The following is a 27685-nucleotide window of genomic DNA, read 5'->3' as shown; positions in this document are numbered from 1 at the left end:
GTACTTTAAAGAGGTGGCGTCATCTATGTGGATAAAGCAAACTAAATCTTGGTTGCAGTCCTTTGGAAAGATTCCTAGAATTGTTTGTTTTACCCATAACTGATCACAAATGGTTAATTTTATTAATCTTATAGTAACTACACCAGAGTACCAAGTTTTTGAGTTGCATTCCCAAACATCAGCTTCAGCTGTTTGGAGCACCCCCTCTTTCGTGTAAACATTTTTATCGCATTTAAAATCAAGTACAGAAAATTTTAAAAAGCTGGCATGGTGCCTCACTTGTGCGCACCTGAGCATTGTTGCTGCATGTCTCCTCTACACTGCACACACTTAAGTGTGTACACTGTGTGTTTCTACATTTAAGGGAGTCTGGTATAAACGGCCACTGGCTTGTTAATGCGATTACCACTCTTTGCCTACATCAGGCACTTTGAATATATCTATCGATGTAGCCACTTTGGCGAACCGAGGGAGCCAAGTTGTCTACTAAGTTAGACCACTAGGCAAGCGCTCATGGTCGTGATGCCAGCATGGCCGTTCTGTTGTTGTCATTCCAGCTTTGCTATCTGATTCTTGTTATACATACCATTGCGGTTCCGCAGTCGTTGTCACATAGTCATTGTGATATTGCCTCCACCGTTCCACTGATGTCATTCCTTTTTCGTCATTCTGTGGCCCCCTAGCTGTCATCATTGAATCATGATTATGCCACTGCTGTTGTGCCATTGTCGTCATTGTGTCGTCATACCGTTGTCATACCATTGTTGTGATGCCATGTTGGTTGGTCCATCGTTATCACTCTACCTTTGTCATCTGATTCTCATCACATTGTAGTAGTCATGCCATCAGCGTCATACCGCTGAAGTCACACTGTCGTCATACCATCATCTTCATTTCAGAAACATCATCCAATTGATGTCACGCTGTCATTGTCATACCGTCTTTGTTGTTCCAGTGACATTATTCCTTCTTTAGCATTCTAGCGCATTCATGCTGTCGTTATTCAGTCAGTGTGATACTGTCATCATAATGCTGTTGTGGTCCTGACATTGTCACCTGTCCAGCTTCATCATCCGATTCCCATCATAATGTTGTTGTCATACAGTCACTGTTACACTATCGTCTTCATTTCATTGTCCTCATGCAGTCATCGTCACATTTTTGTGGTTATACCATCGCCATCATTTCACAATCATCCTCTTGTCATCATGCCAATGTCATCATACCACCTTTGTTGTCTTATCGGTGCTATTCCATCCTCGTCATGTCGTCATGGCCATGGCCGATGTTGGTGAGCGAGTGTCATAGCAAAGTGGGCCGATGTCGGAGACAGTGCATGTCACACGTATCTGAAACAATAGAAATCTCGCAATGACAGCTACAGATTTTACACAAGATTTCTTTAGCAACACTGTGCATTGTTACATTGCTTGAACGCAAATCACATTAACATCGACAGTCGTCACGAGATGGGTTATGTTGGAATATTTTGTGCTAAATGTTAGGAGAGGTGAAATTTCATGCTGCATTTTGTTTAATACCACAATTTGATGCAGTACTTGCCTGTTTTGTTCAAAATTAAAACACACATGCTCACACAAACACACACACACACACACACACACACGTGTGTGTGTGTTTTAAATTTTGAACAAAACAGGCATGTACTGCATCAAATTGTGATATTAAACAAAATGCAGCATGAAATTTCACCTCTCTGCTAAGATTTAGCACAATATATTCCAACATAACCCATCTCATGATGACTGCCGATGTTAATGCAATTTGCATTCAAGCAATGTAACAACACACCGTGTTGTTGAAGAAACCTTGTGTAAAATCTGTAGCTGTCATTCCGACATTTCTATTGCTTCAGCTACGTGTGACATACACTGTCTCCGGCATCGGCCCACTTTGCTATGACACTCACTCACCAACGTCGGCCATGGCCATGAAGACATGACGAGGATGGAATAGCGCCGATTGATAAGACAACAAAGGTGGTATGATATATATATATATATATGCATCATTTGTGGTGATAGTGAACGAAAAGTGTGAGTTTTTTAGTGAAGAAATGGTAGTGCCATCTATCAGTAGTGAGCTTAGGAACTAGCATCTCCAAGTAGCATAGCATAGTCAAAAGACCCAAACTCCTTCATATGCCTTTTACGTTCTTTTGTATGCCTGGTTCCTGGTTGATAGCGTCCGCTAACTTTGAGAATCCCCTATTCCTAGAACTCCCTACTGTGTCAGAATGTGGTATTACTGCATGTATTACTACAAACATAATGACATGCCAAACACAAAAACCAATCATGGTATTGCACAAACGGGTCAGTGATTTTTACACCTGGCTTGCTTAACTATGAAACATTTGCTACAATCTCTTGAAGCAAAAGACTGTCCAGTTATAAAAACATAATTCACCCTCTTAAAAAATGTGACCCTTAAGCATGCTAAACAGACAACTATGGATACAATTAAGCTATTGCAAGTGGGCACAATTCTTGTCAGCATTAATTTCATCTTGTGCCATTGCTGAGTGCAGTGATAGGATGGGCAACAGAACTGTTGCACCAATGAGTGACTCTCACTACAGTGATGCATAAAACTGGACCTTTGTTGCTCAAAAGTGAAAGCATCACTTTGAAAGCATTGACCCCATTCCCATGTTTTTCTTTGCCTTTATCCTCATGGCTCAGCACTATATCTCAAGCATAGAAAACTGAACAATCATAACTTGCGACTGAATTTGCGCACTTTTTCTTCATAACCATGCAAAGCCTATCCAAAGCAAAACAAAAGTAAAAAAATGCAACTGGGCAGTAGTTGCAAATGCTTTACCAGAGCAAAATGACAAGTAAGAAATCAAGGCACACTACTCCTCTCAAACAGAAGCAACCCTGTTCTCCCTTGCTGCTCTAGCGAATTGTCGACCAGCCTCGGGCTTTTATTTGGAAGACAAATTCTGCCAAGCACACAGAAGTTGCTTCCAGTGAGTGCAGACAGACTGAAGCTCGCCAGAGTGAGAATGCACAGTTCTGGCACAGTCTCCAGCAGCCTTGGTCCAATGGTGTTTCCTGCTTCAGGTGGGCTTGTGGTCCGAGCCAATGGCAAAGCATGGAAGCTCATCACTTTGTGCTGTTCTCCTTGAAGAGTTTAGTTTCTACACTAACCTCTCCTGAAAGAGACATGGGACAATGTGTCCAAGCAGACATGCCTACCCCCACCCTACATGACAGAACAATAACTGCTTACACATACAAATTTCAAAATCGAACAGATATGAAACAAGCACTGAAAGGAAACAATAAATTAAACTATAGTGGTAAATTGCTCTCTGTAGACTTCACACTTGTTCAGTGAAGAATATGTGAATTATTACTGAGGAAAATAAAACACCAGGCTTTTGCATTTTATGCTTGTACCATGAATCAAATGACATCTTAACGAAGTCATGTGTTGCTCAATAGTTTCACCTTTTAGGTACTTTTCATGCAAGAAAGGCCTGCAAAACTTTCCAGTTAAGTTCTCACTTATTTTTTCAGCTCTCCTTTTCTTTTCTGCTCGCAGCCAACCAACTAGCTATGCAAGAAGTTGCCAAAGTTGATAATGCAGTGTGGGAATTTCAAAAAACTGTTGTAACCAATGTGTCACTTTTACAGTGTTTCCTGAATTACAGTCCTCCGAGGCTTTGCTTCCTGTAAAAGTAACCTACTTGCAGTTCCAGAAGTGAAATTTAGTCATCCCGAGCTCATAACTTTTTATTGTGATAGCAATTATATGGACACGCCAAGCGAATTTGCACTGTCGTAGCCATCACCGTGAGGTACTGCATTTATCTGTGTATATGTATGCTATATAATATGCAGTCTATGTGGGTTATATTGCTACACCATTCTAGCCCTAAAGTTGCTCATACCAGGTCTTACATTATTGACAAAATTATTCCTACAAATTTTGAGAATGGCAGCCCACAAACAAATATCATGAAACAAAACACCGACAGCGCATGCCCTTTATCTTAAATCTTCTCAGACTTAAATATCAAAAGTGCGAAGCAATAACAGATCTCAAATATCAAAATGATATATTGGCGTAGCTGTGTGCTGCCTCTGGGATCGGCCCAGAAAAGACGTTTGAAACATACCCGATATGGAAAAGTGGTGATAAAGTCACTACGAAAGACGTTGGCTTTAATTGTTGAACATAAATTAAACTGTCCAATGCCAGCATCCAAACAGACAACCCCTAAGCACAACAGCTTGTCTTTACTTAGTCTGCTTACGTTTACTTCAATTCATACTGCCAGTACAGCTATGAGTCTTGCACTTTGTGTAATATTCTAACATGTTGGCTATCGCATTCATTGCTTCGCCCTTATGGCAAAATTATGAAAATATTTTCTAATATCTGTAGTATAGTGTCGCCCCCTGCCAGATCTCTGTGTCATCATACATTTATGTTTCGTAGTAGTTTAGCTAGATGGCGCACCCCCCTTCTGTCATGTGATGAGCTGGGACCAATCAGGAGGTGTCATCTGGCATGTGAAGTCCTTTTTAGTAATAAACGGCCGCAAGCCGGCTCAGTCTTCGTCCCGGTTTTCATCAGGAGCAGTTAGCGCCGTGTCTCCTTCACTGCGTCGGCGCTCGCCGCGCGTTCGCTGGGCGCGGCCCCCCACTTGCCTGCCGCTGCCGACACAACAATATTCCTTCAATGGTAAATGTACCCCCCACCTGTCTTAATGCTACAGGAGGAATGGCATCATCTCTTGTGAGACCCACAGGTAATGATAACATTGGTATTAGGTAGTAATTTTTACATAACCTCTGATGGCAGCAATGCTGGTATGCAAAGAATTTGTGAGCAGAATGCTTTGAAATGCTAAAATTTTACTTCTTTCACAGATGCTCCTCTACTATGCATGGAAAATTGCAATCTGGCAGGATAACAGTAATAAAGCAGCTACACAAAGACAGATTGTAATGAAAACTACTAATTAAACAAATAGCGTGGATCTCAAGGCACGTTCTTCTGTTACCAATAACAGGCCTTGGTGTTCAGTAAATGAATATACAAAAATAAATCCCGTCAACTCTCTTATCTAAAGTCACCCAAGTGTTCTTAACATTTATCTTTTATACAACTTACGATTCTATTAACCCTTTAAGTGCCAGCTTATTTAGGAGGTGACGCATCTCCAGCATCAGGTTTTATTCTCCCTGTTATTATAAACGAACATAACAATTTACTTTTGGTTATGTGAAGGGAAAAAATGACGGATAATGGCAAATGCTTTCCTGGTATGGTCTTCACATTCCTATCTGATCTCAGTGACATGGCGGGACATCAATGCAACAGTGTACTGAGATGTGAGTGACACTGAAAGGGTTAATGTATCGACTAGTCAGTGATCTTAAATGTCTCATACAATTTGAGCAACAGTGATTTTGTAGATCCCAGAGAAGGTAAATCTGCAGGTCTAACACCGCATTAAATAAAACTGGGGTCCACTGGTGCTAAACGCAACAGTAGTCTGTTCTACACACACTCTCTACATTGCATCAAAAGGGTGTCATTGGTAAAATGTCTCTCAATGAAATTCTAAATGAAATAACAGCAGACTTGCTTCTAAGTATAGCTGTTGTCATCACATTAGTGCAGCCTCATTACCACGTAAATCTGCCAAAATTGTGCAACTGTCAGAAATATCTGTAGGCCATAACCGGCAAGCCAATAACTAGATCAGGCCACAAGCAGTTGTATGCTTTTCGCCACAACAGTACGGCCCTATGATATATGGTTGTTATGGCTGCCTCCCTATATTTTTGAATATGAGGAACACATTCATATTACTTGTCGATACATTCAAATGCGCAAAGCAGGTACAGCGTCCAGAGCGCTTTACTTTTGCATGGATGTCAATAAATGTGCTAGGGCCTACTGTATGCAATTCAGTATGATGCCACCTTATGTACCATTCCACAACTCTTAAGAGAAACGAGACCAGGAAAGACATGACTGCCTACCTCACGCCCTTTCAATCTTAGCACACTTAAGGTCACCGGTGCATTGCATGGCTACTCTATGAAAATGTCAACTACCTGCTTTTATCACACACTCATCTCTTCAAACTATTACTCCCAAATCTGCGAACATGAATTTTTAAAATATGTTATTGAATGCAGGTGTGTGTGCTGTATCTGAAGAAAGAGAAAGCTCTATGTGCGTTTGTCTAGAGAAGACAACCATATGGCAGCCATATGGCACAATGTGATGGAATCTGATGGTTGTGTGTTCATTACATGTTTCACGTACATTACATTACATGCTTAATTAAGTGCATTACTCTCTGTCATTCCTCTTATGAGCCACAAGATATTTAAAAATATATAAAAATTGATTTCCATGTTAAGCTTAAACAAAACTGACGTCCTCCAACTAATTCTTCAAAATTATATTATGATCATAACAGTGTCATTTTAAAGAAAATAGTAAGAAATAGCACATTATGTACGCATGAGTGCAGCTAATTTAGTCATAATGGATGCTAAAATTACTTCAGCTAATGAATGCTTCGAGAAGCTGAAAAAAGCTTCCCTGCAGAACATCGACTGACACCTTTTTGTCAGTGCTGCAAATGTACAGCTTTAGCAGCATTAGTGTTTTCACTAAAGGGGTGCTTAAACTTAATAATTAACATATTGTTCATTGCTGAAAATAGCTGAGCAAGTGGTGAATATGAGGATAGGATGTACACAACCTAAGTTCTGACTACCAGCTAAAGCTCACTGACGAAGTGGTATAATTATATACCAACATGAACATGCGAAACGGAGCGCAAAGCTACCAACATGCTCAGCTTTCAGCACTGGTAGGCTGTCTGCAACTCCATGTCAGTAAGTCCCAGATGTTGGGCAGTGCATGTATGCGCACTCTCTTACATCCAAGTCTTTTCTTGTACTATTTATGTTCAGCATGCAATTTTACTAACTTTCTCCAGCCTTCAATGCAAATTGAGCTTGATTCAATGCTGAGAAGCCTGAACTAAATGCCTAGGGACTTGGATAAGGGTTTGGATAATCCCCAATTACAGAATATAAGACAAAACTGACTATGAAATGTCGGCATATTACATGATGTGACTTCTGCAACATGTGTGTCAAGGCAGATGCGGTTTAAAGTAGAGCAGCTATGTCTTTGCAAGTTATGGAAATAAATTAAATATTTGCATGTCAAGCAAACAACAAAATATTTTTAGTCTAAGATAGCAAGGCACCATTAGTATCTTGCAGATCTAAGTTGATGTTTTTGTACGAGGGTCAAACTGGACATTGACCAAGATCCCATTGCAGAAATTGCATTACAACTTGGTGAAAAAAAAAAAAGAAAGATGTGCCAAAGACGGGTAATTACTGCTTAGCCTCGAGTGTGTATATTACAGCAGGTTAATATAACGGTAAACAGTAAACTTCAAAAAATATTATCATTTATGCTTGCAATCCTCAAAAAAGATCGAAAAAGACTTTGCAGGGAGCTAAAACAACCACACAGAACCATACAGGTACAAAATAAAATGCAAACCGATGCAAACAAATGCAAGTATCACATAAAAAAAAGCCACAACAGAATGTATACAAGAAATACAAGCAGCCAGGCATCATATGCACAAGTGTTTTCAAGTATCAGGTTAATCAGGAACAGTCATTAGTCAATAACATACTAAGTAGCAGCAAATTTGCAGCTTACGATGGAACAAACTGGTCAAGCTGCCAGAAGTGCCTAACTAGTGCAGCATTACAACGATAACATCCTGTCGTACAGCAGCCACGAAATATTGCAAAGTACTGTGAAATACAGTCAAACCTCAATATATTGAACACGGATATATCAAATTATTGCATATACCTAACACTTCCTATATCCAGGGTGTCTACCAAGTTGACATTTCCGAATTCCCTGAGAGTTCCAGGTTTTCCCTGAGTGCTTTTGCAAAATTCCCTGAGTGATGCAGAACTATGTTTTATGTCAAGTCGCGCTGAAACCATATCGCCCTATGCTGTAACTCTCTAGTAAGCGTATGAAAGAAATGTTAAAGAAAACCGACTTAATCCAATTTGAATACTAAGCAGTAGTGTTTATGTTATTAAAAAAAAGAATATAAGGGAGGGGTTACTAAAATGCACAGCAAATACAATGTCTTCGAAAAAATTTTCAAATCGAGTTGGACATTCTCTTGTACAAATAAAAAGGAGATGCATACAGAAGCAAATATTTTCGAATATGAGCTATTTCTATCAACTGATAGCATGCTCAGTGTCATGCAACTGTCCTGACATACTATCTGCTCGCGCAAGACGCCTCAGTGTTGTGTTTCACTGCTTTAAAGAGTTTATTTTGGTTTGGATGAGGGACACCTGCATCTCAGCATCAGCCAACAATTTCTTTTTTGAGCGCAGGCTCCTTCAAAGAAGCGGTCGCATACTTAATTCCCCGTTCATTCCTCAGTGCATCGATCCTTTCTGTTCTCGTCCTCCTTTCGCCGCGCGTTCGCCCCACGGACAATTTGATGAATACTCTTGGTCAATTTACAGTCAACGTCCAATTTTTCGGACCCCCTAGGGGCCGCGAAAACTTCCGACAAATCACAGTCCGAAAAAATAAATTCATGTCTTTTACTGCCCTTAAGGGCTAAAATCGACACACGTACGTCTGAAAAAGCTCTGAATGCCTGTCAGTGCACTTATGAGGCATATCGGTGCTCCTACTGTGACAGGTGAGGGCGGGTGCACACGTGTAAAATTAATGCATACAGTGTCCCGCGACAATTGCCCCTTCCTACGCTTGTTACGCGTCACCGCGTAACAGAACTGTAATGAGGCGAAGCAGACTTTCGGGAAAGAGCATTATGCAATGCGCCGTGCTTTCCGAGCTTCGAAGACAAAATTATTGCTGTCAGCGGAGAAATGAAGAAACACGGCACCGAACGACAAGAAGCTTAACAGCGAACGTCGAAGCAGCTAGGCCTAGCGTTGCCGCAGTGGCGGCTACGGCTGCCAACGGATCTGCGTGCGAGAGCACCGGTTCAAGGCGGCGGTAATCAAAATAGCAGCGGTGGTGGTTTTCATTAATGCCGTCTCGGACCTGCGATCACGCAAAACGTTTAGAAAATCGGACAGCGAAGCGTTCTTGCGGCTGAAATTTCAGTCGTTATGATACATTGACTCTTAGAGGTACGTGGTGGTGCCGCGAAGCCGTTCGAGTTATCGGGAATCCGGAAAGTCGGTCGTTGACTGTACACTGGCAACTCCTCCAGCCGACGACGATTCGTTACGAGTCCTGTCTGCTTCTAGAGCCAGCATTGCCGCGACTTTTGACCCTCTAAAAAAATTACAGCTAATTTTCCCTGATAGAAGCCCAAATTCCCTGAGTTTTCCCTGAGTTTTTCCAGACTACTCAAAATCCCTGAGAATTCCCGGTTTTCCCGGTTTTCCCGGTTGGTAGACACCCTGTATATCACCTGGAATATCGCATGCATATTAATTTTTTTATTTTGAACGGAGTTGGACGTAAAATAGATACAAAGAACTCCGTCATTGCAGACCACGTGCGCTCTGTTGACAGGCAGTGAGCGTTCCCGCAACACCCTCAAAGATAGCAGTGGCGCGACGGGCGTTCCTGACTGCTGCGCACTATAGCTGCAAAGATCGATTGCGCCGAGGGGGCCATTTGAATGTAGCGACGTACACACGTGGCGACTTGGCTAGTTCGACAACGTCAATGGCACATTGCATTTCCCGCACTGACTCCTCCTCGTAGCCGTGCTCTGCGCCTGCCGCACCTTGCAAGAACGGGCGGTTTGCATCCACAAAGACGTGCAACAGCGTGCGCTCACTGAGCTCACTCACAGATGCCTTGGCAGACACCACTTAATACTTTGTTATTGACAGTGTTTCAAAATGCTTTGACTGAGTGATGTGGAGATTGCAGTGGAAGTAGCGGCCAAATTAAGACGCTGCCAAGGTTAATCCTCCCGCAAGCACTGATGTTGCCCCACTCCCAACTTTACCTAAGGCTGTAGCTGCTTTGGCCCTTCTACGCCGTTACTGCGGTGTAATAGAGGGCACCGGCCTATCGCTTGTGGATCGTTTAGACTCTGTTGAGGACTCCCGTGTTTAAGCATGCGGCTGCCAATAAGAAGCAGGCTACACTGCTGCAGTACTTTCAGCCAAATAAATAAATACTTTGAGTGAAGCTTCAAGTTAGCATTTAGTTCAGTTAGCAGCTAGTTCGGAGCGCATGTTCAGCTGTGGCGCGCACTCTGAACAACGATCCCCGATCGCGCCCTTGGTTCATTGATTGATTTGCAGAAATTTCTGACCTGTCTTTTTACGTGATTTCATATATGGCGATATCGGACTATTTCACGATCACCGCGCTGTTTCATACATCGAGGTTTGACTGTACTGTTAATGTGATTTAAAGTAAAAGTGTGAGAATAAAATATTTAATGACTTATAAAACACAACTGCTCTATAAAATAAAAGCGCACAAGGTCTGCACACACCTTAAGCCATACATAATCATACTTTCAACCAAGTTAATGCAGAAAGAAAAAGCTCAACTGTAACAAAAGATAATGCAGAATCGCCAAACGAAAGTTTTATGTAGCATGCAAAAATTAAGCGTACAAAGCGAGTGAAGGATAGACGATTTGCTGACTAAGAACCTCTGTATCACAACACAGATAGGCTTATTTTCTGGCAGGTAAGCTCTTTAATAAGTTAACGTTCAATGCTGTCTGCCTCCCATGGGTAACATTTAAACAAAACTTCATTGTACCCGAAAGGTACATTTACTTTATATCTGATGGCACAAAACATTACTTCGATTACGTTTATATTGTAGTATTAAATCCATTACATAATACATTTTCTTGGTGTTGTGGTAAGAGTCACCTAAATATCCTGTGCAGTTTGTTGTGTATTTCGTAGCTACTCAACATTGTGACTCTTAGTATGCAAGAAATTGCCAGAGCTATCAAACAGGCACTAAAGATAGTAGTGGGTAACCCTTTCTGTGAAACAATAAAAGGCAACAGAAGTGAACATGTAACTCTTGCAAAACTGTCAACCACCTAATTGCAAACAGAATCTGATTGAGTTACATACCTTTTCTTTTTTTTTCTAGCAATCATTGATGAGTTGCCTTGCTCGGCAATATAGACAGTATAACGAGATATCACGTGAAGAACTCAGCTTAATCTTTTGTGACTGTTTCTTAGCTGTGAAAACTATAACAGAAAAAACTAACAAATAGCCAGAATGATGAAATAGAAAGCCACAGTGGAATAAAGAAAAGAATTGAAAAAACATCATGGCCTCCCAAATACTGTTTAAACAACACAACAATGACAAGTCTGCTTCAACTGTTTGTTTGTTTGTTTGTTTTATCAGGGAAACATTACAATTGCTGAAATGTTTCTGTGAAAGGAGTGATGTTGAAGCTGCACCAGCTATCATATATACAAAATATAGGGGTGTGCTCGAACCTTGTGCAATAGTTCACAAACTGAGCTCCTGGGTTCAATATGAGAAAAGAATAATCCTGTTGACTTCAAGTTGTCAGAGACAACATTATGACCTTTCCACAGGATTTCTCAAGGCTGTATGTATCACGAAGACAAAAATGGCAAGTCCAAACAAAGAGGACTTAAACAGCAATAACCAGTTTGTGTAACACGGGTATACAAGACAGCACCCAAGAACACTTGCAGTTATGATGAGACAGGCATTGAAATTAAAAGCATAGTATTCAAGACAGAAGCACACAGAGCACGCGCCAGTCAGCTCACTTTCAGGTGCACACTTTTTCTTTGACACCACACTTTGCTCTTACAGCAACTCACATTCACATCAAAAAACAAAAACAAAGAAACATTGAAGCCCACACTGGACCATGCATATTTTACTAAGATGCAACTGAACTTGTATGTTAACAAAACATGAACAATTATTCCCTTTTGCTTGCAGTATAAACTAATAGTGGCTGGTTTGTTCCTCAGAACAGTGAACAACCAGATGTAAAATAAGTATCAACAAAATCAGCAAGTAATGTTCCATGTGTGCCATTCACAGTACGCAAGACAAGTTCTCTAAAGCTTCCCCCCCCCCCCCATTCTTTTTTAATTATTTCGACAATGATTGTAAAGTTGTTGTTCAACTTCGTGACACTGTACGAGAAAAAGGTTGGGGAAAGAACTAAAGCATCATTCTTCCACGAATAGAATGCAGCAACAGTACCTTGTCAAATTATATTCATACAGATCACACTTATGCGGTGGCCAATGCGACTACCAGATGAGAGCACCTACAGCTGTAAGCATTGTATCACAGTGGCAACACATCTAAGCACCCTTGTCTCTGCCCTACACATGCCTTCACCCTCTAATGGCCGAACTGGTCTATGCCTCAACACTAGGTTGCATGAGCACAGCAACAGCTTAAAATCATTGACTGGCTGTAATTCTACCTTGCGTTGTGGCAAAGTGTTTGCACCCTGGATGAAAGCATTCTGGCATAATCACATCCAGGGGGCAATGGAGATCACCCGGGCCTTCCACAATCAACACATCGACACTTGTGCAATGGTCACGCTTCTGTGGTCCTTGTCCTTTCCACTTTACCAATATTTTCTTGCTTATGATCTTTTCAATCTGTCTGTCCTGACTGCTTACAGCTTCTTACTGAAGGCTCCTTAAGTCACGACTTAATGTTTTATTGAGAAGAAAATAGCATGGCTGACAGTAAAGCATTCCTAATTTAGTTATCTAGTCACGTGAAAGTGGTGTAAGCTTTAAGTCTGTATTAAATATATGCAAACCATAAAGCTTTTGAAAAAGCCTTAGACAATAGCCAGTCTGCCAAAGGCCACCTTTGCACTCATGTGAGAGAGTGAATATTGAGAAAACAAGCAATGCAATGGTCTTTCTTGAGTGTTTCAAATATTCAAAATGTGGGCACTGTACACCACTTATAAAAATAAAACACACTCTTTTTTTGTTGTTGTTACTGTACTACAGTAACACCTGCACAGTAATCTTATATCCCAAAATATAAAATAATTCCTTCTTACAAAAAACAGATGTATCCAAAGATTAGAAAGGCAACTGAAGGTTCAACACGAAGATGAAGATTGCATCTCAAATATGGCAAAGCACTTACATATTATGCACCTGCCATCTGTCTCTCAGATAAATAAACCCTATATATACATACTCACAATATGAAAAAAGAAAAGCTGCATTTCTATGCTCGTACTGATGAGAAATGTGAATGCATCATAGTGTTTACATGGTGTCCATACTGGTGGGGGAGATTTGATGAGGAATTATGACTAAGCCTATAAAAAGTTATTGGATGTTACTTCTGTTTTCTAATTATGTATTTTGGATTGTGTAGCACAGCTGCTTATGTAAAATGTTATGAAAATATCTTTCCCAGAAACAGGCAGAACCACGGGAACCATGAGTTGTCATGACTGTACATTAGTAGCTGAATGGTGCTATGCGTTCAGCTGCTTGCACAGCTATAACATTAAGCTACTACAATGAAGAAGAGCTAGCACGAAAGAGAACCAGTGCCTACAGGGTTTGCTGAGCCCTAGACCATTTGGCAGCAAGGTTTCTCAATGTGCAGATAATCATTACCCACGAGATCAACGAAAAACCAAAGAAAGCTTTGCAGCTTACAATGCCCATCCATGCACATATAAGACATATTAATATGACAACATAATTAAAAAAGCAGCATTCTCTAGCAATGCTTCATATTTGCCTTGAATAAAGTTGCAGGCAGCATGCTGACAAAACAAATTCAAAAGCATACGAAACGTGAAGCACACAAGCACAAGCCAACCCGCTACAGTGAACGCCACCATCGGAATCGAAAGAGAAGCAAAAGCAAAATGAGGCAAAAGATAGAACATGTGCAGGCAGAGAATTAAAAGAAGGCCTTCAAAGGCCTACTTACTAGAACAGGCGGGGGGTTAATCCTGAAATACTATATAGGGCAGAGCAGGGGAAAGGAGGACAAAGAAAGAAGGGCAAAGAAAGGAGAAAACAAGAGAAAACAAGAATGATTGAATCATTTTGATTAAAAACACAAAGGAAAGATGGGGCTCCACACCCGCCAAAGCTTTGTCGTGCCCAATATTGTAATGTTTCATAAATGCCACGTAACCACTACACTGGTATATTGCGCAACAGACTGACCATGCAACAGGTATGGCAAGTACAAACCTTGCAATATATCCACGCTTGCAAGCATGGAAGCGAGCTTGCTACTCTAAGCACTACTGACTGTACTACTCCAAGACAGGTTGGATCGGTGCAAGCCATCCGGACTACTTAGACCAAAAAAAGAGTCAAAACAAAAGATAAATAATCTTTCATAAAGGCATTGCATACTGCAGCATTCATAACCCCTATATTAAGCAGCAAGTTAATCCTTGTTGGTTGAGGACAGGCAAAACAATTTTGTAACCTCTACGTATATTATTATGTAGGTTTCTTGAATACAACATGGGCCAACTTACATAAGGTATATGCTAAGGCTGGTCACTAAATTGCAATTTATAGCTGAGTGTTCAATCTTTCATTCAGCTACTTGTAATGCTCAGAGCAGCAAATGGACTGACAGCATTCTAAGACACAAGCAAAGTGTTTAGACCTCTTTCAAAACTCTAAAATCATCTTCTCTGCATTGTAGCCTTTCATAATATTTGACAAGGCCTCTCCTTGGAGCACTGGTCAAGTGCAGCCTCAGAAGCCAGCGTGCTCATTGGAAAGCAACAACACGTGCCATGTTGTACACAACATCAGTGTTGCACTTAATCTGCATCTAAAGGCATTGCAATTCTCTGCCAAGCTGGAAGAAATGATGCAACATAAAGAAAGTTTGTTTGAATTACAAAAAGGGGGGTTCACACTGTGCAACCAGAAAGCTGCTAGTGCGCCAAACATCACACAGCAGTACGTTGGTTCAAACTGAAACAAATGTTGAAGCTCGGTCACTCCTTGGTGGCAGTTGGCCATGGCGTATTAAAGTCGTCTAGAATTTGTGGTGTTATATACTGTAAATAGTACAGACAGGCAATTTCTGCGACTGGTTTTTTTAAGAACCAGAGAAAGTGTACTGAACTCCTAAACTGTCAGGCAAATGCCATTGATAAGACATAATATAAGCTTTCGATATACCAGGTGTACAAGACATTTGAGGACATGGCTTTCAATTTGCCATAGACATCAACATTCTCACTTTATCTGACTAGGTACTTATCTCCGACTTCAACATTCCCTGTCAGCTATCTAGCACATTCATTCCAGGGTATCAGCTTCTAGTCTGACGCAGGAGATGAAGCCACTCACTGTCCTAGTTGTCATACACGGCAATTATGGCAACTTGAAGATCACCATATTTTTAGATGACGCTAAATTCTTTCTTTTTAGAGTAAGACTCCGTCTTATAGCCAATTATCGTCTGTGACAAACTAACAATCAAAGCCAGCAGTCAGATGCCATTCAGGCGGTCGAGTTTCTCCAGCAGGCGGAAGCCACGATGAGTGAGAACCCTGAAGTGCCAACTATGGCCACTGCCGAACAGCTTTATATAGCAGAATCAACAGTCAAGCTTTCGGTGCACGATATGACCAGGGTAACTCAAGAGTGACTTGCTGCGAACTTCTGCTGCCAAGTCATACTCAATGTGGCGTTCTAGTTTCCACTATAAACCTGCTTCGCTGCTGTGTATTGGAGGTGTCACTGATAGGTAGACTAACACACAACCACACAATGCTAAAGACTCGCTAAAGGCTGATATTGTGCAACCACCAGTCAAAATCAACACATACTATCGGATTAGAACATGCAGCTGCATCTCAGGAGCAACACGGACTTGCTGCGAACAGTAATCGAGCATTCCTGCTAATTTCTATGTGCAGTAGGCGTAACAGCAGATGCAAACTTGATAGGGTAGCTAGTTGAGGCAGATAGCAAAATCTTTTTTTTACTGCTTGAGATAAATGAGACAGAAGTGGAAGTTCCTTACGCTTGCGCACACCCTTTGCCTTTCGAATGGTAGGAATGAAGAAATATGTGCACTCATTGTGAAAGTTGGCACACAGACGGAAATAGAGAGTTTTAGCTTGTCTGTATATGTCTCTTTACGGAAACGCCAGGTTACGGTAAACACAAACTGCAGTAACCAAGCTTCTGGCGACATCTTTTGATGCTTTGTCCAAAGATGCATGAAACGGTTTTGTGATACACGAGTGTTCTCGTCGAAGGGATACAGGAGAAAACAAAACAGACTGCATGTTGTTGTTTTCATCACTGCCATTGCTTTACAGCAGCAGATACATATAGAATATGGTTGATTACTGCAATACTAGTTCTATGTTCTTTCCAGTTGAGGTATGCACCACATATGGCACCACATATGACTGCACACTTTTATGTCCCCGGTAACCTAGCATTCTGTGTATGATAATTATGTATATGGACGAGGTAAAGCTCTCTTACAACACTAAGAATTTTCGTTTAAAACAAGACGTTGAGATGGCCACTCAGACTGCATTTGCTTACTGCTAATCACAAGCAGCGTTGTCATTTTATCATTTTTGCTCAATCTAGCGTGTTTCCCGTTCGCTTGGCAGCAAGAATGCACACTTAGCGGATGGTCGTCTTCCTAACCCCTCCCGTACAAAAAATGAGCTCAGTTCATCGAGACTTTACTTGCAGAATATATGGAGGATGAACCAAGGTCGTCCAAAGATGCTTGGTGTCATAATACACCCTTGGATCATAACATTAAGTACTCTGGGTTAATATTATCATAATATTAAGGCTCTTTGAGTGGAGGCTTGTTGCTGCGCCGGCTACGCTCAACTTCAGTATGGCAGCCCCCATGGGAAGCACCACTAATTCAGCCTGTGGTGTTAACACAAAAAGGAAATGTGCGCTTTCAAGCGGAAGCAATGTCGAAATGGCTTTGAATGCCTCCGGTGAGTCCTGGGCTCTCTATATCAGCTTTGATGACAGCGAAGGGGACAGTGTGGACGTCATAAGCTGCGCGTGGGCAAGACCCAACACCACAGAAAGCAACGTTTCTCCTGGATAACCCGGCTTCCTTTCGCTGTGTCTCCTCAAGTGAACCTCTAATTTGATGACGGAGTACTTCTTTCAATTCTTTCGCTATGAGCCCGGTGATCCAAAAGATGCTTATGTGCAGTGAAGCCCACTTTCAGTTACACCGTAATAAATTATGCTTGTTTCGAGCAAATTACAAGTGTGGATGTGTTTTTTAGACATACCTAGATAGTTTACATGAATAAAAAAATTAAATACTAAGCTTGTTGCAAGTTTCTTTTGGATTTTCTACCATTCTTACAGGGTTAATGCCCTTCGAACCATTTTTAGTGAATAAGAAACCACTTGGTGAGATTATCCACTGCACAGATATTCATCTAGGTCAATGTTTGCAAATTGCTATGCATACAATATGCCTGCAGAAACGAGATTTGTATCTGCTGTCTTGCCACATAACCTTTCTAGTGAATCACTGTTTTCAATTGGTGGATTCAGAGAGACTAAAGACCATATTACACAAATTTCATTCTTTCAGAATTACACTTTCTGGATGGCACTTGTAAGCTTGCAGTTGAAAGAAAAAGTGTGACATTACATCCGCTCTGTAGCCACGAGTCCCTGTACTGTGAACAGAGCCTTCCCCTTATATGCCACAGCAACATCACCACCCAATGGAAGCATTTCCAAGGCAACAACATGATGAAAACAGTTTTACTAAAGATCAATTTCAGTTTTGCTGTGTGATAATAGCATTCTGTGTTTACTATTATTCCAGTCCTGCCTACTTCCTAAAAGTTGACTGTGCCTCATAGCAGTACCACTGCATAGAAGTGGCTAAATTAACAACGTTCCTGGTAAGGAAAATAAAAAAAAAGGCCAACTTATTTGTTTATCAATAGGCTGTTAATATATAAATATACAAAAGATTAGGCTCAGGGGAGTGTAGGTGTCAGCAAGTGGAAAACAATAAGCCAACAGACAAGTTGTAAATAACATGTCATCTAATCATTTGAATGAGCCTAAGCAAAAATGGAGTCAAGCTAAGGTCTGCTGTGCATGTGTTAAGCCCAGACCACACGTACGCTTGCAGATGCACGCAAGCTCGCGTATGCGCACCCACACATGTGCAGACAGTGTGGCATGGCTCATACGCGTCGAAACGTGGCATGATCTTGGGGAACAGCTCCTCTCTGTTATCGCGCTTGGGCTGCCTCGCGTCTGCGCACCTGGGTACGCAGCTACGGCGCGGAACATTCAACTCTCTGTGAAGCAGATTTATATCATGCTAGAAAGCGCGTCTTCTTTCCTTTTTGTGCTGATGTAACAGCTATAAAAATATACCAATTACATTTATAGATATCGAAGCATTTTGAAACACCTTGAATAACAAAGTATAAAGCGACGTCTGCTAAGGCGCCAGTGAGTGAGCCCAGTTAGCGTGCGCTGTCGCACGTCTTTGTGGATGCAAACCGCCATTCCTCGTGAGGCGCAGCAGGCGCTAGGAGCTGACGCAAGGTTGTGCGCGTCCGCAAGCATACGTGTGTTCTCGGCTTTAAAAGCAGCTTCCCACAAGCACAAGCAGCTTCATGTTGCTGCTTTTACAAGAAAGAAAAAAAAAGAAAGAAAGAAAGTAAGAAGGAACAAAAGAATAAGAATGCCAGCAGTGCCTAATAGGGCGTGCAGTGTCACAGGAACATAGAATGCCACATGTGATGCTGCAACTGTCTTGGTTAGCAATAATGGAAAAAAGGAAGCAACAGCACCAGTATCCACTGGGTTGATGCATTAAAAACATTTATTATATCTCATCAAAGCAAGTAACTACTCAGTTGGCCTTGCACTATTCAACACAAGAAAACAGACCATGGACAATAAAATCTGGTACAGTGTAAGCAGCTCATTTGTAGACAAATAAATGCCGAAAACTGAGTAACAAACTAAAAAAAAGCAAAAGAAGCTTGCATAACAACTACAAAACTGACACACAAAGGAAACAAAGCAATAATCTATAGATCCCAATGGCTCTTGAAGCCTGTCATGGATGAATATCTATGAGTTTGCAAAATGCTTTGAACGCAGAGCTGCATGGTGTGTATTGCACTTCCTTTATGAATGAAAAGATAAAGATCAAGCTAGAAGCTAAGAGATACAGCCTTTGTGAGTGCTGGACATTGCACTCATGGAAGCCCATGGGGTGCAGAGCCTCCCATCATGAAATTATCAATTAAATGTGTTTTTCAGACTAATTGTATTTCAAGCAAGAGTAGCCTCGTGCCTCTCCAGCAAGGCACACAACAGTTATTATTCTTGCACATATTCGTAACATTCCCAACGCACACTGCCTAAGCTACTCTAACTTGCCTTGTAAAAAGCAAGAAGGTTGCCTGCAGCATTCAGATGTTTTATAATTATTGTTCCCACACAAATGAACACCCAAGCCAGCAGAGCTTTTGACTTGTGAAACAGGAACTGAACACTGCAACATTACAGAGACTGGGCTACACTACTGCATAATGCATCTCTGCGTGATGTAGTGTATTATTGCAAGGTCTACAGGTTTGAAACACTGGTCCACAAAGACAACAAAAGCTCACGTGCCTTCATCATGAAGCTACATTGCGAACAGATGTTTCAATATGTGGAATGTGGGCACATTGAGTATACATGCTGACTCAGGACGCTAACGTAGTATAAGGTTGAAGACCGAATGTCTAACTTGCTAGAGGGATACCACTATCATCATCAGAAAGTATATTATTTCACATCATTTGCTAAGCCTGTGGGCCTTTTTAAGTGCCATATTTCAGGGCAGTTTTCATACTTGAGCTAACGAGCAATGCAAATATAGAATCTAGTTAAGTGTGAGCTCAGGAGAGCCTAAATTTTTTGAACCAGGGGCTCTCTAGCTGTGTCATTGCATGCACTGCACTAAGACCACTTGGCAAATAGCAAGAGAGTCACACAGATGTTTGACAGTCCATAACAGTGTTAGCTTTACCACCATTTCATGCAGCAGCCAGAAAGCAGTACTCATATGAACTTCCCAGCATCTTTATGGGGGCCATTAATACCATTCAACTGCAATTAAAATTATCTGTATCTGTGAATGCTTTTTATAAGGACGAGGAAAAAAGATGTCTGGGGAAAGTCAATGTCCTTGTTTGGGCTAGCTGCAGTGTTCATGTTCCCATGACTTCTTTTTACTCCAGCTGTCTAATTATTCTAATTATAGGGTGGGTTATACCAACACCCCTAGCTCAAGCACTGACATAACATAAATAACATCTGACATAAATAACATCTGAAAAGTAACACGTGTGACAGTGAGCCAGGCACCTAAGCATGCAATGTGTTGCTGAGTCATTATACAACAGGATGTGCTATACTTAATTAATGGGTGCAGCAAAGGACAATGCGCTTATGTGTGCAACAAAAGCTGGGAATCAACACGAATTAGCAAAAAAACAATGGGTGCAGAATAAAGGGGGCCACAAGTCAGACACGAGCAACTGACAAACCAGAGAAAAAACAACATGACAATAACAAGGCAACTAGAACAGTTGTGCTCGATATAGCACGAGAAAACGTTTGCTCTTGTATGGCTACTCAAGTTTTGAAACCAAGTTGAAATTCACACAAGAACAGCATTCTCCTTTGAGTTTCCAGTAGTACGAATTCCAAACAATATACAATGATGGCCACCACCAGGATGGCTTTCTAGAAATGCAGTGTATCATTAATGGCGCTTAATTCAAAGCTCACAGGCGTATTTATGCAACACAATGGCATGAGGTGCTGTTTGCCCTGTGCAACAAAAACAGCGAGACCTAACCAGTGCTGCTGCTGGTTGCCGCCACATAGATATGATCCACAAATGGCAGCTCTTGTTGGCCATGGGACTTCTACAAGGTGTGGCTGATACATCACTGGCATTTTCTGATCTGTTGATCATTGAAAGAAAACTAAGTTTGTTGATAATTGGTGCACTGCAGTGACATGAAGGCTTCAAGCATACCATTGAAGGCTGTTGTAGGCACCTAATATGTGATTTGGTGTTTTACTCCTTCTTCTATAATATGCAGCATTATTTGATTCAAATTGGAGTTGACCCATACCTTCATTGTTCTCAAACTTTTACCAAATCTCCCTTGGGCAGTTTCATAAAAATGCATGAGAAGCCTGAAAACTTATGCATAATGAATATCTTCAGCTAAGATGTGAAAGAGGCATTGTATCGCAAGCAGTATACCAATACCAATACCAATACAATATACCAATACAATGTGCCAACTTTTGCGTGTGTTTATATTGAATAAGGGTGATGTTATAATACTAGTCAAAGACACTTTATCCCTTGTATCACATAGTATGGTATTGCTTCACTTGCTTTTTTATGTCTCGAATGAAACAAGGAGTGGTTAATAAGTGCCACTATATACAAGAATGCTCATGCATGTGAAATTATTTCGCTATGAGCTGACGAATGTGCAAAGTATGGATCTCTGGGAAAGTGAAGAGGACCTAAGCAATTCACCTTTATGAACTAAACAGAGAACGTCAGAACTGAACAAAGAACCTTACAACAGCAGAGATGTGCTAACACAGGCAAATTCCGAAATACCAGAAGACCAGTCAAGCAACAGCAGCACTGGTGATGAAATGCTGTGATCAATTATAATAGGCTAGAATTGTTCTTGCATTTCACAACTCTTCTTTCAAAAAATAAAAGATGCAAGAATGACGACAGTTCAAAGTGATGATGAAAAGTAATGAATGCCACTGCTGACATTGTTGCACCAGCAATTTTCATAGAACCCAGTTGGTGATTGCAAGAGTTTGCACACTTATGTTGAATGCAGTACCACCAAGATGTCACTAGCAGTGCTCTTTGCAATATGCATTGCATTGTGCATATTGTGCTTCACTGAATTTCATATTTAAAATACCAACAGGAACTGTTTGGTAGAAAAGGAGGTCAAGAACAAGAAAAGAAAGCACAGGGAAGCACCTAACTAGGCTACTGACACTTCCCCCCCTAATGATTGTGCGTCATTTAGTTACTTTGATGCCGCAAACCAATTATAAAACTAAAGAAAGAAAAACTACCTTCAACTATGCCACATAATGTGAAATACTAATGTTCCTTGATCTGCACAACTGTGCTAGGTGCCTTGTTCTGTAGCATAACAAAACAATAAAGCACATAAATAAAGAACACAACAGTGCAGGGTTTAACATAAAACACAGCTCCAATGTGCATTGCTCATTCCATTTGCAATGGCAAGTCCAACACATTTGTACTAAGCTCATATGTTATACACCAATGCTTCAGCGGATGCGAAATGAATGGATCTATATACCTTGATGCTGAAACCAAATCCTATATCACGTAATTCCATAATCATGCGATACAGATGCACCTGAGGCTGAATATACTGGCACCTATTTCTAAAGCTATACTGAAGCCAATTCCTGCATCAAACAGTTCCTTCCACGTCCAGTGCAGACACAATCTGTTTCGAGCTTGCCTGGTTTGCCTCATGCTACTACTGATGAGTAAACGATATATGCAGTTGTATGATTTTGCTCTGCCACTTAAAGATTGTTGTTAATGTTATCTATTAATTTCAATTAAACAGACAAAGGGCTAAGGGAGTTTCAGATTCCTTAAAAAATCACTCTGCTCACTCTCTTCACATCGGTTTGTGTGAAAGTACTGGCATCGTGATAAGATACACCCCTCAGCCACTCTTCATAGCTTTGGTCATTGAGCAACACGAGCCTGGTCATAATTTAAGAAAGCATTAACAGGGCTCACATGCTTCTGCATGGGCAAACTTCCTGAGCCGGGAATCTATACCAGCAAAGCATGCACTCAACAGGACAAAGAAGAGCCAATGCTTCAAGGCTTTGCGCCTGGTTTTTGCTGTCCCAAAACAACTGGTATCCACGGGTTAAGTAATTAAACTGGAACATTGCACATTAAGAAGCAGCCTCACGATAAAGCTTGAACAAGTTGGTTGGACTCGATTTCAACCAACGTTATGACGACTAGACTAACACAATGAAACAGATGAGGATAACACTGTCCTCATCTTTGCCTTTCTTGTCGTCTTTGTCTAGCATCCGTGCTCTCAAGTGGCAATCCCTTCACATTACTTATAACAGGTAAGGGGCTATTCTCAGAAAGGAACGAAACAGGGAGGCAGCAGACTGTCTAAGCATAAAAGAAGCGATCTTGAGGGCTAAAGTGGCGACAGCGCCTTCTGGTGGGCCCTCTCATTCACAACAAGTGTGCCGCGTGTCACAAGCGACATATGGAGGCACCGTTGGTGGTACAAAAGTCGAGCCTGTGGCCCAGCTCGGAGGCGTACTGAAAGATTACCTCACACGGTGGCGGGGCACTGCGGTAGCTGGGCACAATCTTGAAGGTGACGCTACCCCGTGCATCCCTCTGCATGGTGACAAGAACAAGAAAGTTGTCAGCTGGGAGATCGGACTGGGAGGAGCTACAGAAAGCTCCGTTCCACAAGAAGTGAACACAAAGATAGCAAGGGCATCCACTGGAACTTATCAGAAGCTAAGCTAAGCATATAGTAAATGCTTGTTAATTTGAACTTCACAGGCATGCTAAGAACATCCGTAGTGAGTATGATTTAAAAAACAACAATGTACATAAAGAAAGAAAGATAATAATGCCCACATTTATGGACAGCTTTCTCTGGCTATGCAGGCAAAACCACAAAACTACAGTGCATACGTGAGACCTCTGCTTAAGGGCCCCTCACCAGGTCTGGCCATTTTAAGCTGACAAGCGCAGAGCATAGAGTGCGCGCTAACAATCATGTTTGCAAAGAATTACATTGCTACGCGCCGCAGAAAGGTCTGAAATTTCAATCCGAATGCTATTTTTCCTTTCCCTCGTGGCGACCACGCTCCAAGCTGGACGGTGACGTTGTGTCCCTGCACCTATGTAGTTGTGTCCACAGTGTGACACTGCTCATGGCGACAGGTGACATTGAGAATTATTCAAGGCGACATCTGTTATTTGTGTGATCTGTTGCTTGAATTGATGAATTGAAGTTCAGAGAAATAATAAAACACACAGGCAGAATGTCTGTGTGTTTGTTGTTTTACTTCGCACCAAAGCAAGAAAGATGTACTACTTCCGTTTCGTCTGCTTGTTCCCATGATAGTGGAGTCTCGTGCACAAGTACCGAAACTATGCCATTTTCTACCGTGTTCCAGCACATGATCATGCTCTGAGATCCGCTCGTTCTGCCTCAGTATTCGTGTAGCACTGTATTATACTGCTAGTCATGTATCCTTGTGCACAGCGTGCAAAATCGTGCGCTGCATGAAACGAGACATTACAACAGCTCGCACGCAACGCCATTAGAGGAAGTGCACAGCACCTTAAAAAAAAATGTAATAAAAAACCCCATGAGGAGAAAAAAAATAATGAAGGCGTATGTGTCATGACATATGCATCATGAGATCCTCGAGGTCTGGTATGGGTGAACACAGGGAAGGAATTTCCCTTGCGGAGGCTATTAATGAGCCGATTTAAAAAATTTTTGTGGCAGAACGCTCCTAGAGGACATGTAACAACTTCCAGCGTATAACCAAAATTTGCTATGGGGACTGGTGAGGGGCCCTTTAATATACAGTAGAACCTTGATCATACGTTTCGGAAAAAAAAAAACGCGACAAAAACGTACTGACCAGGAAAACATACGATCCGAATAACCTAAAAAATTTGGCAGACTCAACTATTGTTGACATCTGGGTAATGCGAAGCGTCACGCGGACCATTGCGGCAGGAGGCTCGTCGTGCTGGTGGTGTGCCGGTGGCCGGAGAAGCATTATGTTGTTTTTCTCTTGCGTCGTGTTTTAAGAAGCCGATGGCACACAAACGAAACTGAGCTGGTGGGCGACGCTGGATGCCACCGAAGCGAAATGTAATGCCCACATCACACTGCCTGCAGCAGGGAATGGCGGCGTGTTTGGATTATCGTCTATTAGAAGCATGCAGTACACTACCAATGGCACTATGCACCACGCTGTAAAACAGATAGGTGGACGCTTATCACAATAGGTTTGGCGGTGATAGTTGTGAATGCAGCGTGCGATGACCCGGGTAGAGATTTGCTTGTACTGGAATAAGAAACTGTGCGCGCTGTCGTTTTTCACGTGAGACGGGCGGCTATATACTATATTCGAATGCGCGTGCCTCGCGCCTTTTCTTGTTTACATGGGATCTAGAGCCGGAAAATGCATACGATCGCAGCCTGCAACAGAGAACGGCGGCGCATCTCGGTTATCGCCTATTAAAAGTGTGCACTAAGCTTCTAAACAGATAGGAGAAGATGCTTATTGCAATAGGATTGGCAGTGACAGCTGTAAATAACGTGTGCGATGATCCCGGAGAAGATTCACTGGTGTCGGAATGAGAAACTGAGTGCGCATTGGCGCTTTCATGTGAGTTGGGCAAGCGATTATTGTTGTGAAGCTGCCGTGGCGGGCAGCTGTATGTTGTTCGTGATTGCACGCGCCTCACACATTTTCTTGTTTATATGGGATCTAGCGGCCGGAAAACTAATCATATGATCGCAGTTTGGCAACGTGCTGAAAGTTGGTGTAGAAAAATCTTGTTTTCCGGAAACGTTTGAAACAGTAAAAAATGAGCGTAGCTCTATTGGGTCATTTTTTGTGTTCTCGATTGCGAACGTTGGCACTGGGAAAACGTATGTAACGGGAACGTATCAACGAGGTTCTACTGTAGTATGGAGTTCGAATGCTGCTCTTAAAAATGATAACTACCAATGTAAGTTAATATAATTACTAGCTTTTAGGTAAAAATTGCATGCTAGTGTATGTTTGTCCTTGCCCAGAACACAAAGAATACACTCAATATGGATGTACTCAAAACGAATGTCTTAGGCAACATGGCGGCAGCCATACCTCGTGCCTAGCCATGAATTCGCTGTCTTTTTTGGCAGTGCATCGCGCTCCCAACAAATTTACGGAGATGCAAGCTTTCATTTTCTCCCATCTACCTTTACTTTGACTATGAAGTCAGAGCAATAAAACATTCCTTTTTTTTTTTTAAGATTGCATCGTGACTTCCAGTGGCCCTAAACGTAATAGGATTAATCATTACAGAAACATGTCACAAAAACTGGCATGATCAAATGTGGGATTTTCTTTGTTTCAGAACATGCTAAATTAGAGTAACATATTACATAATATACCATATTTATTCGAATCTAGGCCAACATTTTTTTTTTTTTCACGTAATCATATTCCGAACTCTAGTGTCGACTTAGATTCAAGGATTTTTAAAGAATGCGTCAGTTTTTCATTGAAACTGCTAAATATTGTGCATAGCTAGAGCCACATAGAAAAGTCAGTATCGCAGCCGCTACTAGCCGTGCCAGTAGCCAACCGTACACAAGCGAGGTTGCCATTTTGACCTGTGTCGCATAGTGTGTCGTGTCGGCCGTATTGGTGTGCTGCGTGGTGTTATCGCGATGGCACCAAGCAGAAGATGCTACTACAGTGTCGCTTTCAAGCGAAAAGTTGTGATAGCCGCAGAGGCATCGTCGAACCTTCAAGCCGGGCGGTACTTCGGCGTCGACGAGAAAAACGTCCGTCGTTGGAGGGGACAACGACAGCAGCTTTTTGCATGCGCTGCAACGAGGATGGTATGTAGTGGACCAAAGAAAGGCAGTCATCACGAAGTGGAGACAGTTTTGGCCAACTTTGTTTGGATGCAGAGAGCAGCTGCCCTTCCAGTGATAACAGAAGCGCTCCAAGCGAAAGCTAGGGAACTTTCAAGGGAGCGAGGCCTAACGCCAAAGGATTTCAAAGCCAGCCGGGGCTGGCTTCAGAAATTCATGAAGTGCTTAGGCTTCAGCCTCAGACGTTGCACTTCAATCACCCAGAAGCTGCGAAACGATTTCCAAGAAAAGCTGATAGCTTTTCAGCGCTACATGCTACAAAAGAGAGAAGCGGCAGGCTACAACCTTGGGAAAACCGGCAACATCGACCAGACGGCTGTGTATTTTGATATGCCAGTGGCGCACACGGTGAATGTAAAGGGTGCCAAGGAGTTGAAGGTGCGCTCTGTGGGCTACGAGAAGCAGCACGCAACTGTGATGCTGTGCTGCACAGCTGATGGACATAAACTCCCTCCTTATATGATATTTAAAAGGAAGACACTGCCTGCTCGAGAAACTTTCCCAAGAAATGTAAGGAAGACACTGCCTGCTCGAGAAACTTTCCCAAGAAATGTCATTGTGCGGACAAATGAGAATGGGTGGATGACGGGTGTGATAGTAAAAGAGTGGGTTAAGATTGTGTGGCGACGGCGTCCAGGAGCCCTTTTGACAAAGAACTCGCTCCTTGTCACCGACTCTTACCGTGGGCACTTGACAGACAACGTGAAGGCTGCGCTTGCCCAAGCGAACACGGACCTTGCTGTCATACCGGGCGGCATGACGGGCCAGTTGCAGGCACTTGATGTGCCTGCAA

The 27685-nt window shown here is 41.9% G+C and overlaps 1 protein-coding gene across 5 annotated transcripts in view; it reads right to left on the bottom strand.

Moving 5' to 3' along the window:
• The window catches only part of CASK (peripheral plasma membrane protein CASK), an 815631-nt gene that overhangs the window by 26557 nt on the left and 761389 nt on the right, over positions 1–27685 (bottom strand). For 3 of the 5 annotated variants that reach the window (XM_070532311.1, XM_070532312.1, XM_070532314.1), the window contains 2 exons: positions 23535–23603; positions 14034–14063 (listed from right to left, as the gene is read on the bottom strand). In XM_070532311.1, coding sequence (XP_070388412.1) covers positions 14034–14063; positions 23535–23603 — 99 coding nt within the window. The remainder of the gene's footprint in view (positions 1–14033; positions 14064–23534; positions 23604–27685) is intronic. The other 2 variants (XM_070532313.1, XM_070532315.1) reach the window with 1 other exon arrangement.

The sequence above is a fragment of the Dermacentor albipictus genome, chromosome 1, assembly GCF_038994185.2.
Source record: "Dermacentor albipictus isolate Rhodes 1998 colony chromosome 1, USDA_Dalb.pri_finalv2, whole genome shotgun sequence".
Taxonomy (NCBI): Eukaryota; Metazoa; Arthropoda; class Arachnida; order Ixodida; family Ixodidae; genus Dermacentor; species Dermacentor albipictus.
The sequence above is the reverse complement of the archived record's forward strand: the minus strand, read 5'-3'. Positions and strand labels throughout refer to the sequence as shown.